The following is a 12,874-nucleotide window of genomic DNA, read 5'->3' as shown; positions in this document are numbered from 1 at the left end:
CAAAATGAAGAAGCTGTCCGTCCCACTGCCAGGCCGTCCCCTCTTCCTTGCTCTCGGCGTGTTCCTCCGCAAGGCCCCGGTCGCCGTGGCACTCAGCCTCCGGGTTGGTGCAGCCTCGTGCCCTCATCAGGCGCCCGGTGATGTTGCCCCAGTGGCTCCCTCTGAGGGACACAGGGCAGCCTCACGGCTCCTCTCTGCAGCAGGTGGGGCGCAGGTCAGCCGGCGTCCACCTGGGAGCTGTCCTCTCCCGGGTGACGGCTCAGGTGCAAGGGTGGAGCTGCGGGAGCCACCCCTGGGGACACCCACAGCCCTGGGGTCCCCGCAAGGTTGGCTCAGGCCACCTCACCTGTCCCCAGCAAACAGCCAGGCCAAGACCGAGGGTCAGTCACGGGCGGGAGGAGCTGTGCACTATTCTCCCCCACTTGCGTGTCTTGCCGTGATGCCAGACACTCTTCATCACCCGCACACCGGCAGCTCTCCTCTCATCCATTCGTTCATTCGTTCACTCACACTGAGGGCGGGCTCTGTGCCAGTCCGTGTAGGTGACCTGTTTACCTGTCCCTGAGGGTGTGGGCTAGGGACGTCAGGACCCCTTCTGAGCCCCGTGTAGCTCTTCTGCTTCTGCCCTCATGTGCCCCAAAACCTGAAGGTCAAGGTCACTGCCTCCAACCAACGCAGAGTCCCCTCGGGCTTCCGCATGTTTGGCCTCTGTGGGGTCTTCACTCTGCTCCACGGTGCATTCTAGGTCTTTTCCTGTTTCCCAGGCCCGCCGCGCCTGCCAGGGAGTCTGCCCGTCGTCCACCTCTCGTCCACTCCACCATGAGCTACTTGCCCCTCCCCTTCCTCCCCTCGTCCTGTCTCCCACGGCCTCTGATCCGCTGCCCACCCTTAAGTTAGTGGCCCTCGTATCTCTGCTTCCACACCGTCTGTTTCCCTGGGAGCCTTTCTCACAGTCGCAGCAATGTCACCTTCCATCTACGTCCTTATTTCTTGTCTGACGTCCCCTGGAGGGAGGCCCCGTCTGGCTGGTTCCCCACGGTGTCCCCACTCCTGGCGCAGAGCCAGTTGCTCTGCATGAAGGAGCAGGCCAATGAAGCCCAGTCCCAGAAGAGGTGTCCTCCAGGGTCACCCCCGGAGGGCTTTCCCAGGGGGTGACTTGTATCAGGGAAGGTTAGAAATGATGAGCAGCTAAGGGTCAGGGAAGAGGGTTCCAGCACATCCTTAAGTTGAAGCACTTTGTGGACTCCTTTGTGGGCATTGGAAAAAAATATTTAATGGTGTATACAGATACTTGTATTATGTTTTATTTTATTTATTAATTTTTTAATTTTATTTATTTTATTTTTTCCCCCCAAAGCCCCAGTAGATAGTTGTATGTCATAGCTGCACATCCTTCCAGTCGCTGTATGTGGGATGCGGCCTCAGCATGGCCCGACAAGCGGTGTGTCGGTGCGCGCCCTGGATCTGAACCCAGGCCGCCAGCAGCGGAGCATGCGCACTTAACCGCTAAGCCACGGGGCCAGCCCATGTGTTATGTTTTAAATGGAAAAATTTACCAAACAATGTGTCCTCTAGTCTCTGAGGAAAGATAAAAAGAACCAAAGAACAGTGCCAGGATGTCAATGCTGCGTGCCCTGGGGGGTTCCGAGGATTCTTATTTTCCTCTTGCTGATCTGTATTTTCCCTATTTGCTAGAATTAGCTATAGTCTTCCTCTCCCTAACCGCAGGAGAACGACAGTTTTGCACGCCCTGAAACCTCTCGGTTAGTGCAAGCCGTCTCCAGTGAGTCTGTCCAGGGGGACCCCGGGAACGTCAACTGGGAGGATGAAACGCCGGCTGAGCCAGAAATCTCTGGGCTGTGGAATGAAGACTATAAGCTGTCCCAGGTAACTGCCTTCGTACTTCTGAATCTCTCGTAGTTGGCCCCGGGCCATGTCTTCTCATCCGTCTCCATCTCTGTCCTCCCTGTCCTGGAGGCCTGCTCAGAGCCTGGCTTACGGCCCTCTGCAGCTTCCCCCGGCTGTGTCTGCAGCCTCCAGCCTCCCACACCTCCCACACTCACCACTGCCCGGCCGCCTCCCTCCTCCAAACCACACGCCTTTCTCCCCTCGCAGAGCCCCGTGGGAGCCAATGTGCACACCGCGATCCCAGACGTCCCCCCATTCTTGCAACAGCTGCAGGGCCTCGGTGGTCGGCCACACACAGAGGGACACAGCCGAGGGGCTGGCGGATTGGAGGAACAATTCCTAATTGCTCGGCTTACTATTAGGGAAACATATTTCTAGAAAAAGGCATGAGTTCGAACTTTCTTTGGCAGACTCTTTTCAAGAAACGTGCACGGTCTAGAGCACTGGTCATCCTGATTCTGAAAGAGCAGACACAGCTCTGTGAGCCGAGCTGTTAGTGAGTGTCCGCTGCACCCAGCAGGAGAGCTGCCACAGGCTGTGGCTCTGTCCATGCATCGGCCAGCCAAGGCCAGGCGGCCACCTGGGAGGGCATCACCTGCCCTGGCCTGTGTCCAGATTGGTTCCCGTTGCTATAGGGACAAAGTCATTTGGTTCTGCTGGTTCTGGGGAAGCCTGGCTGACCAGGCCCTCCAACAAGAGAGAGGCAGGGCCAGAGCCCATCGCTCCCAACTCAGGACCCATCACCCTCGCTGCTCTACTCAGGCCTGGTCACTTACCCACAGGAAGGCAGTAGGTGCCTTGACAACAGGACATCAGGCTGGCCTCCCACCCAGGAGAGTGAGGGCAGGAGTCCGCCCTGCTCACCTGGAGCCAAGGCCCCAAATGGACTCACATTCAGAAAGGAACACTTCAGGACTGCCTTCAGTCATAATGTCAATCAGCGGGCACCTGTATTGGTGCCACTCGAGAAAATGCTGCTCCCTGTACAACTTTTAGAAAACTTTCTCTTGGCCTGATTTGAAATGTAGAAAATTCCCTGTCTGCCATGATTTCCCAGAGGTCTGCCAGAATCCTGGACATTTCCGCTCTTCTCAGGTTTTCTTTCTCTGAAGTAAGGACTACCCGCCTTGCTAACATCAGGCTTTCTGAGTGACCCGCTGGGTGCCACGCTTTTCCCTTGGCACTGGCCACTCTGGGCTCTGTGCTGTTAGCATCTGTCGCTCACAAGCTGCCGTTGGTGACCCTGAGCAGAGAGCGTCTTGCACAGCCTGGGCTTGCTCTCAAGCTGGGCTGCTGTCCCTCTGAAACCCCAGGTGCCAAAAGAGGACGTGGAGCTGAAGCCCGTGGGCGGGACGAAGATGGACAAGGACATCCTGGCCCGCACCATGGAGCGGCTGCGCAGGGGGGTGATCCACAAGCAGGTGGTGTCCGGGCGCGAGTTCAAAGGGCGCCCCTTCAATAGCAAACCCGAGCTCATCCACTTCAAGGTGAGCCCGCCAAGGGTCCGCCCACGTCCCAGAGGAAGAGGGACACTGTCCTCACCTGGTGCTGAGGGTAGGAGATTCCATCTCTTTGGAAAGTCAGACACCAGCCCCAGGAGGGTACTGATCCTGGGGCCACAGCGAGCTGCGGGCATCCCAGGAAGGGAACATGTTGGGGCACTCACTGGCCAGGCCCCTTCTGATTGGCGGGTTCCAACTCACGTGCGGTGACCCCAGGGAGTCCAGCCCCAAAGGACCGATTTCAGGGGGTGCTGAGTGGGGTTGAGTGAGTGAGGAGGGGGGTGTTCATCGGTCACATCTGCCGGACACTGCAGGAGAGAGGAGGCTTGGCTCCTGGGGTGTCATGCAATCCCGGGTCCATCAGGTGGAGGCGGGTGCCTGTGCTGTCGGAGCCTTTCCGGCCCAACTCCGACCGCTGGCGCCCAGGGTAGGGAGGGCCCCTATAAGACAGGCGCCCTGGCCCTGCTCTCCGTATGCCCCGTGGAGGGGCCCTTCGTAATTCGGGCAACCTTGGGAATTGTTCCCACTCTCCTAGGATGCTCGTCAGTTTGTCCGTTAGAGCCCTTCCTTTGTATCAGCCCACGCCCTCTTCCGGGCAAGCGCTCATAGCTGCAGCTTCCCTGTGACTCGCTCTGAAGTGGCCACCAGAAAGCTTTGAGTAATAATTCTCTGGTTTTTCTAGGACTTTGATATTGGCAAAGCGTACAAGAAAAAGATCACGTTGATCAATGCCACCTACACAATTAACTACTGCACGCTGGTGGGTGTGGAGGAGCATCTCAGGGACTTCATCCACGTTGAGTAAGAGGACGCTCGGCTGGGCGAGGACAGTGTCCGTCTCGGGTAGTTTCGGGTCCTGCATGCTCAGAATGTGACCAGAGCTTTTACACTTGAACAGCACTTTGTCTGCACATAAATCTTCGTGGGGAGTTTGTCAAGGCGGCTGCTCTATCTCCTGGGCCGAAGTTTTCCGAGACCAGCTCAGGGTTCCCTGACATGTGGCTTGGCGGCCCACGTGGCCCTTCCCTATCATTGTGTTTTGATGTGGACGCTCTGGGTGAGATTTCCCGGGCAGTTGGTGAGCCTTTCCAGCGTGAAGGTTAAGGCTGTCTTCTGTTTTGGGGCTGCCTCCGAGAACTCCGTATTTCACTTTTGCTCTGTCCCAGTTCCCAGTTTCCCTCCTCTAGGCCCTGCTGATGCAGCAGTCGGACCTCCCTTTACGTCTGTGAGTCTCTTTCTGGCCCCCTTTACTGCTTTCTTCTTTTCTATTTTATTTTTCCCTCCTTTTCTCATGGTGACCTTCATTGGGGCTTCTGCTATGTCTTTCTTTTTCTCCACCTTTTACCATTTTGTCTGCGTTTTTAAGAAAGTTTTTTCTCTTCCACCTCCTGATTCCTTCCAGCTTTTTGTTGATAGGTTTGGAGGCCCAAGATGGCTCTGAGGCTCCTAGTTGGAGAGTGCCTGCTTCTATTTTGTCGTGAGGAGCAGAGGAGGGTCCTCAGGCCCAGCCTCCAAGGGGCCATCCCGTCTCCCCACCAGTGCCCTCCTGGGGCTGCTCCAGGCTGGGGCTCCCGTGGTCTCTCCCAGTGACCCCTGCTCACCGAATGGGGCTCTGGCCAGCCTTCCCTGCGTAGGACATGTTGTTCTCTTCTGGGGGCTGATTGTAGGTCAGACACAGGGTCTTTGCTCCCTCTTCTCTCTTCCCTGCAGTTTTCCAGACTCTTCAGCTCTTGTGGAGGCTTGCGTGGAGAGACGTTGCTGGAAATTGGTGTTAATCACCAATTTATTCCATCTTCTAGTCAGGCTGACCGCACGGGGATTACTGGTGGTTTCCTTGTTCTTGTGGATCTGGGGGTTTCTGGAGGGTGTCTGCAGGCCCAGGTTGGGGGGTCACCATGACACCGGCTTCCCTGATAGTCACTTTCTCTGGACGTGTCAAGGATACTCCTCTGTCTCCCGGTTTCTGTTGCTGCTGTCGAGAAGTCAGCCTTCGTCCTGTTCTTTGCAGGTTTTCTAGCTTAACGTCTGTTGTCTTGAGACGTCCCTGTCTTCGGGGTCCTGCAATTCCACCACGACGTGTCTGGTGTGGACTGATTTTCTTAGACCTGCTTAGAACCGCTATGCTTCCCGAATCTGAGGATTCCCATCTTTGAGCAACTGTGGACTTTTCTCAGCCCCTCACCCAGTCCCCCCCCGCTTTGTCCTTCTGTCACTTCTACCTGAAGCCTTTCTATTCCATCCTCCCTGTCTCTTGACACCTGTTTTGTATTTCCCATCTCGCCATCTCTCTGAGCAGTGTTCCGGGTGTTTCCTCGGGTCTGTCACTCAGTCCCCCACTTTCTCTTGAGTTGTATCTAATCGGCTGTTGAAATTGCTTATTAAGTCTCTTATTTTGGTTGTCATATTTCTCGTTTCTAAATGTTGTAAGTTCTTTTTCAGATCAGCGAGTGTTTCTTGACAGTGTCTTGCTCTTCTCTCACATCTGTAATTCTCCGTTGATGTCTCTAGTCATTTCAAGATCTTGTTCCACACTTCTACCTCTGAGGTCATCGGAGGTTAGCCCTGCGCTTTGCTGCACTGGCTGCTGCCCATACTTTCAGACCTGGAACTCTGATCTGCTCACCGGTGGGACTCTACCCTCGGGGAGTCTGTGTAGTCTGCACCAAAATGCTTTCCTCCCATGAGAGAGGTTTTGGATTTGCTTCTGCCCGTGCTGTGGGGACATTACCAGCCAGGGACAAAGTTTTATATTAAATTTTTAGCTTGTGTATTTCTAATCCAAACACATTAGGTTAAATCCAACCTTGTGAAAATAGACCTAGTGTTAGAAACTCTTTGGGGAGTTTCTTTCCCTCCCCCAGGATCCAGACTAAGACAGACTAGCTCCCTTCAAGTCTCCCTGTGAAGTTGGGGCTCTTTTTCTGGCTCTTTCGCTGAAAGTGGAGCTCGGTTTTAGCTCCTCCTCTGGCTCACACTGCCTCACATTGGTATTAAGACCCTAGATCCGTGGTTCCAGGCCTGGCATCTGTCCCCAGGGGGACCATGGCTACTGCTCACCCCACGGCATCTATTCCCTGTGGAGCTGGCCCCTGGGGACCTGCCTCATTCGTTCCTTCCTTCCTTCCTTCCTTCATCCGTTCACTCTCTCAGCAGATGTTCACACGTTCCGTGAGCGTCTCCTGTGGACGGGGTACTGGGAGGGGGCTTAGCGCCCAGGACAGGCGGGAGGGAGCATCCCTAGGGCCCAGCTCAGTGTCTGCTCCAGGCGCAGTCGATTCCCGCCCGACCATATCGTTTACGTGGGGCAGCAAGTGTCTGGCTTCTGCGTGTAGCTAATGGGGTGTGTGCTGTGGACCATTGTGCCCGCAGCTTTGACCCCCCTGGGCCCATGTCAGCCGGGATGTCCTGCGAAGTGCTGGTCACCTTCAAGCCCATGGTGAGTGTCTCAGTTCCCAAACCACACAATGTGAAGAGCAATCTTTCTCATTCCGGGGTGAGAGAGGGTGGGTGGGATCGGGGTCTCTGTAGAACGTCGTGATGGAGGAAGGCCGCACTGGCGTCTCAGCAGGGCCCCGTTGCTGTTTTATTTCCAAAACATATTCCTAAATGCTAGGCAGAATTACAAGGCGGATCTTCTGGGTCACTAGCCAGTGGGTGTGATCTACTTGTGCTCTTGGGTCTATATGGGGTGTGTTTATTGTTCTAACAGGCCTTGGCCAGTGGGAGACCCCTCCTAGACAGGTTCTGCAGACCCCTCCCTCTGGTGCAACGCGAGCTTGGTGGGCGGCAGGCAGGCCCGGCCCAGGCTGTGGTTATATAAATGCAGTATGTGTCACTGGGTAAGTTACAAACGTGCATGGTGGTTGGGCTGTTTTATGTTTTAGATAAACAAAGATCTGGAAGGAAATGTCTCATTTCTGGCTCAGACGGGCGAATTTTCTGTTCCACTGAAGTGTTCAACAAAAAAATGTTCCGTAAGTTCAAAGCCACTTGAGCCCACATTTCTTGGGACATCCTGGTTGGGAGCCCCAGTGCAGGGAGTGTGCATCCCGGAGTGTGGGTGAGATGGGCTGAGATGGGGCCCACATCGGGAGTGTGCGTCCCCAAGTGTGGGTGAGATGGGCTGAGAGTGGGGCCCACATCGGGACTGTGTGTCCTGGAGTGTGGGTGAGATGAGCTGAGATGGGGCCCACATCGGGAGTGTGCATCACTGAGTGTGGGTGAGATGGGCTGAGATGGGGCCCACATAGGGAGTGTGTGTCCTGGAGTATGAGTGAGATGGGCTGAGATGGGGCCCACGTCGGGAGTGTGTGTCCTGGAGTCTGGGTGAGATGGGCTGAGATGGGGCCCATGTTGGGACTGACCGTCCTGGAGTGTGGGTGAGATGGACTGAACATGGTGCCCAAGTCGGGTGTGTGCGTCCCAGAGTGTAGGTGAGTTGGGCTGAGATGGGGCCTCTGTCGGGAGTGTGCGTCCCGGAGTGTGGGTGAAATGGGCTGAGTGTGGGACCCATGTCTCCACTGTGGGCCTCTGTCCCAGTGCTAGCTCACGTTGGGCTCTAACCCAGGCCTTAGATGGGTAACGTGAATGTGGTGTTTTGAGAAGATGAGCACCTACATCAATGCTGGAAAAATTCCCACAAATCCTGGCCCTCAGGTCAGAGAAGACCTTGAGATTCTTCTCAGAAGACTTTGGTCCTCTCTACAACTCTGTGGTGTCCACTGATTTTTTTTTAACTATGGTCATCATGCTGTACATTACATCTCCAGAACTTATTTATCTTATAACTGGAAGTTTGTACCTTTTGACCCCCTTCACCCATTTCTCTCACTCCCACTCCCCACCCCGGGCAACCACCAACCTGTTCTCTGTATCTGTGAGTTTCATTTTTTAGATTCCACATATAAGTGAGATCATACAGTATTTGTCTTTCTCTGTTTGACTTATCTCACTTAGCATAATGCCCTCAAAGTCCATCCATGTTGTTGTGAATGGCAGGATTTCCTTCTTTTTTATGAATGACTAATATTTCATTGTATGTATATACCACATTTTCTTTGTTCATTCATCTATCGATGGACACTTAGGTTGTTTTCATATCTTGGCTGCTGTGAATAATTCTTCAGTGAACATGGGAGTGCAGATATCTCTTCAAGATACTGATTCATTTCTTTTGGATATATACCCAGAAGGGGGATTGTTGGATCATATGGGAATTGTATTTTTAATTTTTTGAGGAATCTCCATATTGTTTTCCTTAGTGGCTGCACCAGTTCACATTCCCACTAACAGTGCACAAGGGTCCCCTTTTCTCCACATCCTTGCCGTCACTTGTTATCTCTTGTCTTTTGATGACAGATATTCTAACCGGTGTGAGGTGATGTCTCATTGTGGTTTTGATTTGCATTTCCCTGATGTTTAGTGATGTTGAGCACCTTTTCATTTACCTGTTGGCCATTTGTACATCCTCTTTGGAAAAATGTCTGTTTAGGTCCTCTGCCCATTTTTAAATTGATTGTTTTTTTGCTATTGAGTTGTATGAGTTCTTTATATATTTTGGATATTAACCCCTTATCAGGTGTAGAGTTTCAAATATTTTCTCTCATTCAGTAGTTCGCCTTTTTGTTTTGCTAATGGTTTTCTTTGCTGTGCAGAATTGGTCCTTTTTTTAACTAAGAAAAATTTCAAACATAATGAAAAGCAGAAAGAATAGTACAATGGATATCCACATGCTGCTCCCGGGGTCCAGCCATTGTCAACATTTGCCGTATTTGCTTCATCTGTCTACCTCTCTATCTTTGCTGATCCACTTCAAAGTGAATAAGCAACATTGTAACACTCAGCACCCACCTCATAAAACTTCAGCATGCATCTCGAATAAACAAGGAAATTCTCCTACAGAAACCACCATATCGTTGCCTCTCCTGACTGAACTAGTCAGCCCTCACCACAACGATGCTGCATAACAAACGCCTCCTAAATTCAGCAGCTGATAACAGCAACAAGCATCTGTGTCATGGTCACAGGTGTGCAGGTCGGCTGTGGTTTGGCTGGTCCAGGCTGGGCTCAGCCGGGCACCTCTCTCCAGGCTGCGGGTGACCTGCAGGGGGGGCTCCTAGCCCCTAGGCAGCAGTTTCCCTGGCATGAGGATGACTTGAGCCCAGGAAACGAAGGCCAACCACACAAGCACGTTTCAGGCCTTCCCTCGTTTCACATCTCCTCCTTACAACTGGGCAAATCAAGTCACATGGCAACGCCTTCCATCAATGGGTCAGAGAGATGTGCCCCCCACTCTGGTGCCACACAGGAGAGCAAGGTGGAAGGAGGGAGTGGAGTAGTGGGGCAGTAGCCTGAGAGTCTGCACTAATAAGGCGAACAACATTCAGAGTCATTGCCTTTATTCGGTCCACATTCAGATGTACCCAATTGTCCCCAAACCACCTTTTATAACTTATTTTTTGAGCGAGGATACAATCAAGATCACACATTGCATTTGATTATTAGGTTCTTAAGTCCTTTTTTTTCAGGTTTTTATGGTGCTCAACACACATAGCATAGAATTGACCGTCTAACCATTTTTAAGTATACACTCCAGTGGTGTTAAATGCATTCACATTGTTGTGCAGCCACCACCACCATCCGTCTCCAGAACTCTTTCCATCTTGCAAAACAGAAACTCTGTCCCCATTAAGCACTAACTCCCCATCCCCCCCAGCCGCTGGCAACCTCCATCCTACTTTCTGTCCTATGATTTTGATGACTCTAAGTACCTTATATAAGTGGAATCATATGGTATTTGTCTTTTGTGACTGGCTCATTTCACCGAGCAGTGTCCTCAAGTCCCCTCCACGTCGTGGTGAGCGTCAGGGTTTCCTTCCATGTCGAGGCCGACTGGTGAGGAGGGCCAGGCCCCTGTCGTGCTGCTCACTGGGCACTGTGTGCCTTGTAGCTTCTTTGCCCCTCGCTTCCTGCATTCCTGTCTTCTTTTGTGTTTAGCTGATATTTTTTTAGGAAACATTTTAGTTCCTTCCTCATTTCCTTTTGTGTATGTTCTAAAGCTATTGTCTTTGTGGTTCGCATGGGGATGACATTTCACATCCTAAAGCTGTAGTGCTCTCACTTGAATTTATGGCAGCCTGTCTTCAATAACATGCAAAAACCCCGCTCCTTACAGCTCCGACCCCCCCCGTTGTTGATAGCACAGTATTACATCTTTATAACTTGTGTGTCCAATAACATAAACTAGTAATTTTTAAAAATGCATTAGTCTCGGGGCCGGCCCAGTGGCGCAAGCAGTTGAGTGCACGTGCTCCACTGTGGCGGCCTGGGGTTCGCCGGTTCGGATCCCAGGCACGCACCAGTGCACCACTTGGCAAGCCACGCTGTGGCGGCGTCCCATGTAAAGTGGAGGAAGATGGGCATGGATGTTAGCCCAGGGCCAGTCTTCCTCAGCAAAAAGAGGAGGATTGGCAGACGTTAGCTCAGGGCCAATCCTCCATACCAAGAAAAATAAATAAAAATAAAAATAAAATAAAATAAATTAAAAAATGCATTAGTCTCTTAAGTTATGTAGAAAACAAAAAGTGCATCTACAAACCACTGTGACAGTAGTGCTGGCTTCTATAATTGCCAGTGTACGTACCTTCACTGAGATCTTTATTTCTCCTTTTGGCTTTGAGGTCCTGTCCTGTGTCCTTTCTTCCCACCCTGCAGGACTCCCTGAAGCGTTTCTCGCAGGGCGGGTCCAGTGGTTACATCTCCCTTAGCTTTTGTTTATCTGGGAATGTCTTCATTTCTCCCTCACTTTTGAAGGACAGTTTTGCCAGATATAGGATTCTTGGTTGACATTTTTTTGCTTTGAGCATTTTGAATATATCAGCCCACTGCCTGTGGCCTCCAAAGTTTCTGACGAGAAACCTGCAAAGAATCTATTTGAGGCTCCATGTACATGATGAATCTCTTTTCTCTTGCTTTCAAGGTTCTCTCTTCATCTTTGGCTTTCAACACTTTGCTTATAATGTGTCTCAGTGCAGGTGTCTTTGAGTCCCTCTCACTTGGAGTTCGTCAAACTCCTTAGATGTTTATATTCGTGTCTTTCATCAAATGTGGGAAGTTTTGGGCCATATTATCTTCAAATATTCTCTTCTCCTTCTGAGACTCCCATGGTGCGTGTGTTGGTTCACGTGATGGTGTCCCTTAGGCTCTGTTCTCTTTTCTTCGGTATTTTTTCTTTCTGTTCCTCAGACTCAGTGATTTCCATTGTCTTATCTTCAAGTTCACTGATTCTTTCTTCTCCCTGCTCAAATCTGCCTTTGATTCCCTTTAGTGAGTTTTTCACTTCAGTTATTGTACTTTTCAGCTCCAAAATTTATTTTTGGTTTCTTTTTAGGTTTTCTCTCTCTTTACTGATATTTCCATCTTGTTCGTACATCACTTTCGTGACTTTCCCCACATCTTCCTTTGGTTCTTGCAGCATCTCTAACACAGTTGTCTTGAAGTCTTTATCTAGTGGATTTGCCCTCAGCTTGTTTCAGGAACAGTGTGATTTATTGTTTTCCATTGACTGAGCCGTGCTCTCTTGTTTCTTTGTACACTTTGTGATTTTTTGTGGAAAACTGGACATTTGATCTAGTAATATGGTAACTCTGGAATTCAGATTCTCCACTTCCCCGGGGTTTGTGTTTTTTTGTTATTGTTTATTGTTTTTTGATTGTTAGAGGCTGTCTCTGTGCCAAGGATCAGCCTGAGGTGCAAACTTAGTGTCTCCTCAGGTCTTCTCTGAGCCTTTCCCTGGGCATGCACAGTGCACGTGCACACTTTCTAATTTTCCCTGTGTATGTAGTTGTCTTTAGTCTTTAATGTCTGGGGGGAAAAGGGAAAAATGAAGGAGGGGGAGGAAAGGACCTCAACCTTTTAAGTCCCCTGGATGTCACTTCGTCCGGGGGAGGGGGCAACAACAGTGGCCGCCTGCCTTTGTCTGCACCTCTGTGATCAGAGCAGAGATCCCCGATATTTGGAGGACAGGGGCTCCTCAAGTTGTGTGCAAGTTACTCTAGGAACACACAGCTGCCTGCCACATGGCTGGGTGTGGGCTGGGCAATGCTATTGTGCTACGAGCTGGAACTGACCAAAATTGGTTGTGATTTACCATCCAAGACTTCCTCTGGAAGTTGCAAGACTTCAGCAGACTCCCAAGTTCCCAAATGGTTCATCAGACAGATTCTGCCTATGCACTTGTCCAGGTGGGGACGGATTCCTTGTGCTTCCTGCCCTACTATCATCCCAAATCCCCCATTAAGTCTCTTTTGAGCTGGAATACACCCCACCCCACATTTTGGTCATGAAATTGACAGGCCATTTCTCTCGTAGAACATCCTACATCCTGAATTTGTGATTGCTTGCTACAGTTCTAGGTAATGTGTCCCTCTGTCCCCTGTTTCCTTTAAACTGGATGTTAATGTCGG

General features: G+C 51.2%; 1 protein-coding gene across 1 annotated transcript in view; it reads left to right on the top strand.

The window, feature by feature from the left end:
- CFAP74 (cilia and flagella associated protein 74) overlaps positions 1–12,874 on the top strand; it is a 65,118-nt gene that overhangs the window by 13,775 nt on the left and 38,469 nt on the right. Inside the window, exons 11-15 of the mRNA XM_058552002.1 lie at positions 1,729–1,887; positions 3,222–3,395; positions 4,093–4,211; positions 6,780–6,846; positions 7,295–7,384. Of these exons, the coding sequence (XP_058407985.1) occupies positions 1,729–1,887; positions 3,222–3,395; positions 4,093–4,211; positions 6,780–6,846; positions 7,295–7,384 (609 nt within the window). The remainder of the gene's footprint in view (positions 1–1,728; positions 1,888–3,221; positions 3,396–4,092; positions 4,212–6,779; positions 6,847–7,294; positions 7,385–12,874) is intronic.

Source organism: Diceros bicornis, chromosome 13 (genome assembly GCF_020826845.1).
Source record: "Diceros bicornis minor isolate mBicDic1 chromosome 13, mDicBic1.mat.cur, whole genome shotgun sequence".
Classification (NCBI taxonomy): Eukaryota; Metazoa; Chordata; class Mammalia; order Perissodactyla; family Rhinocerotidae; genus Diceros; species Diceros bicornis.
The sequence above is the reverse complement of the archived record's forward strand: the minus strand, read 5'-3'. Positions and strand labels throughout refer to the sequence as shown.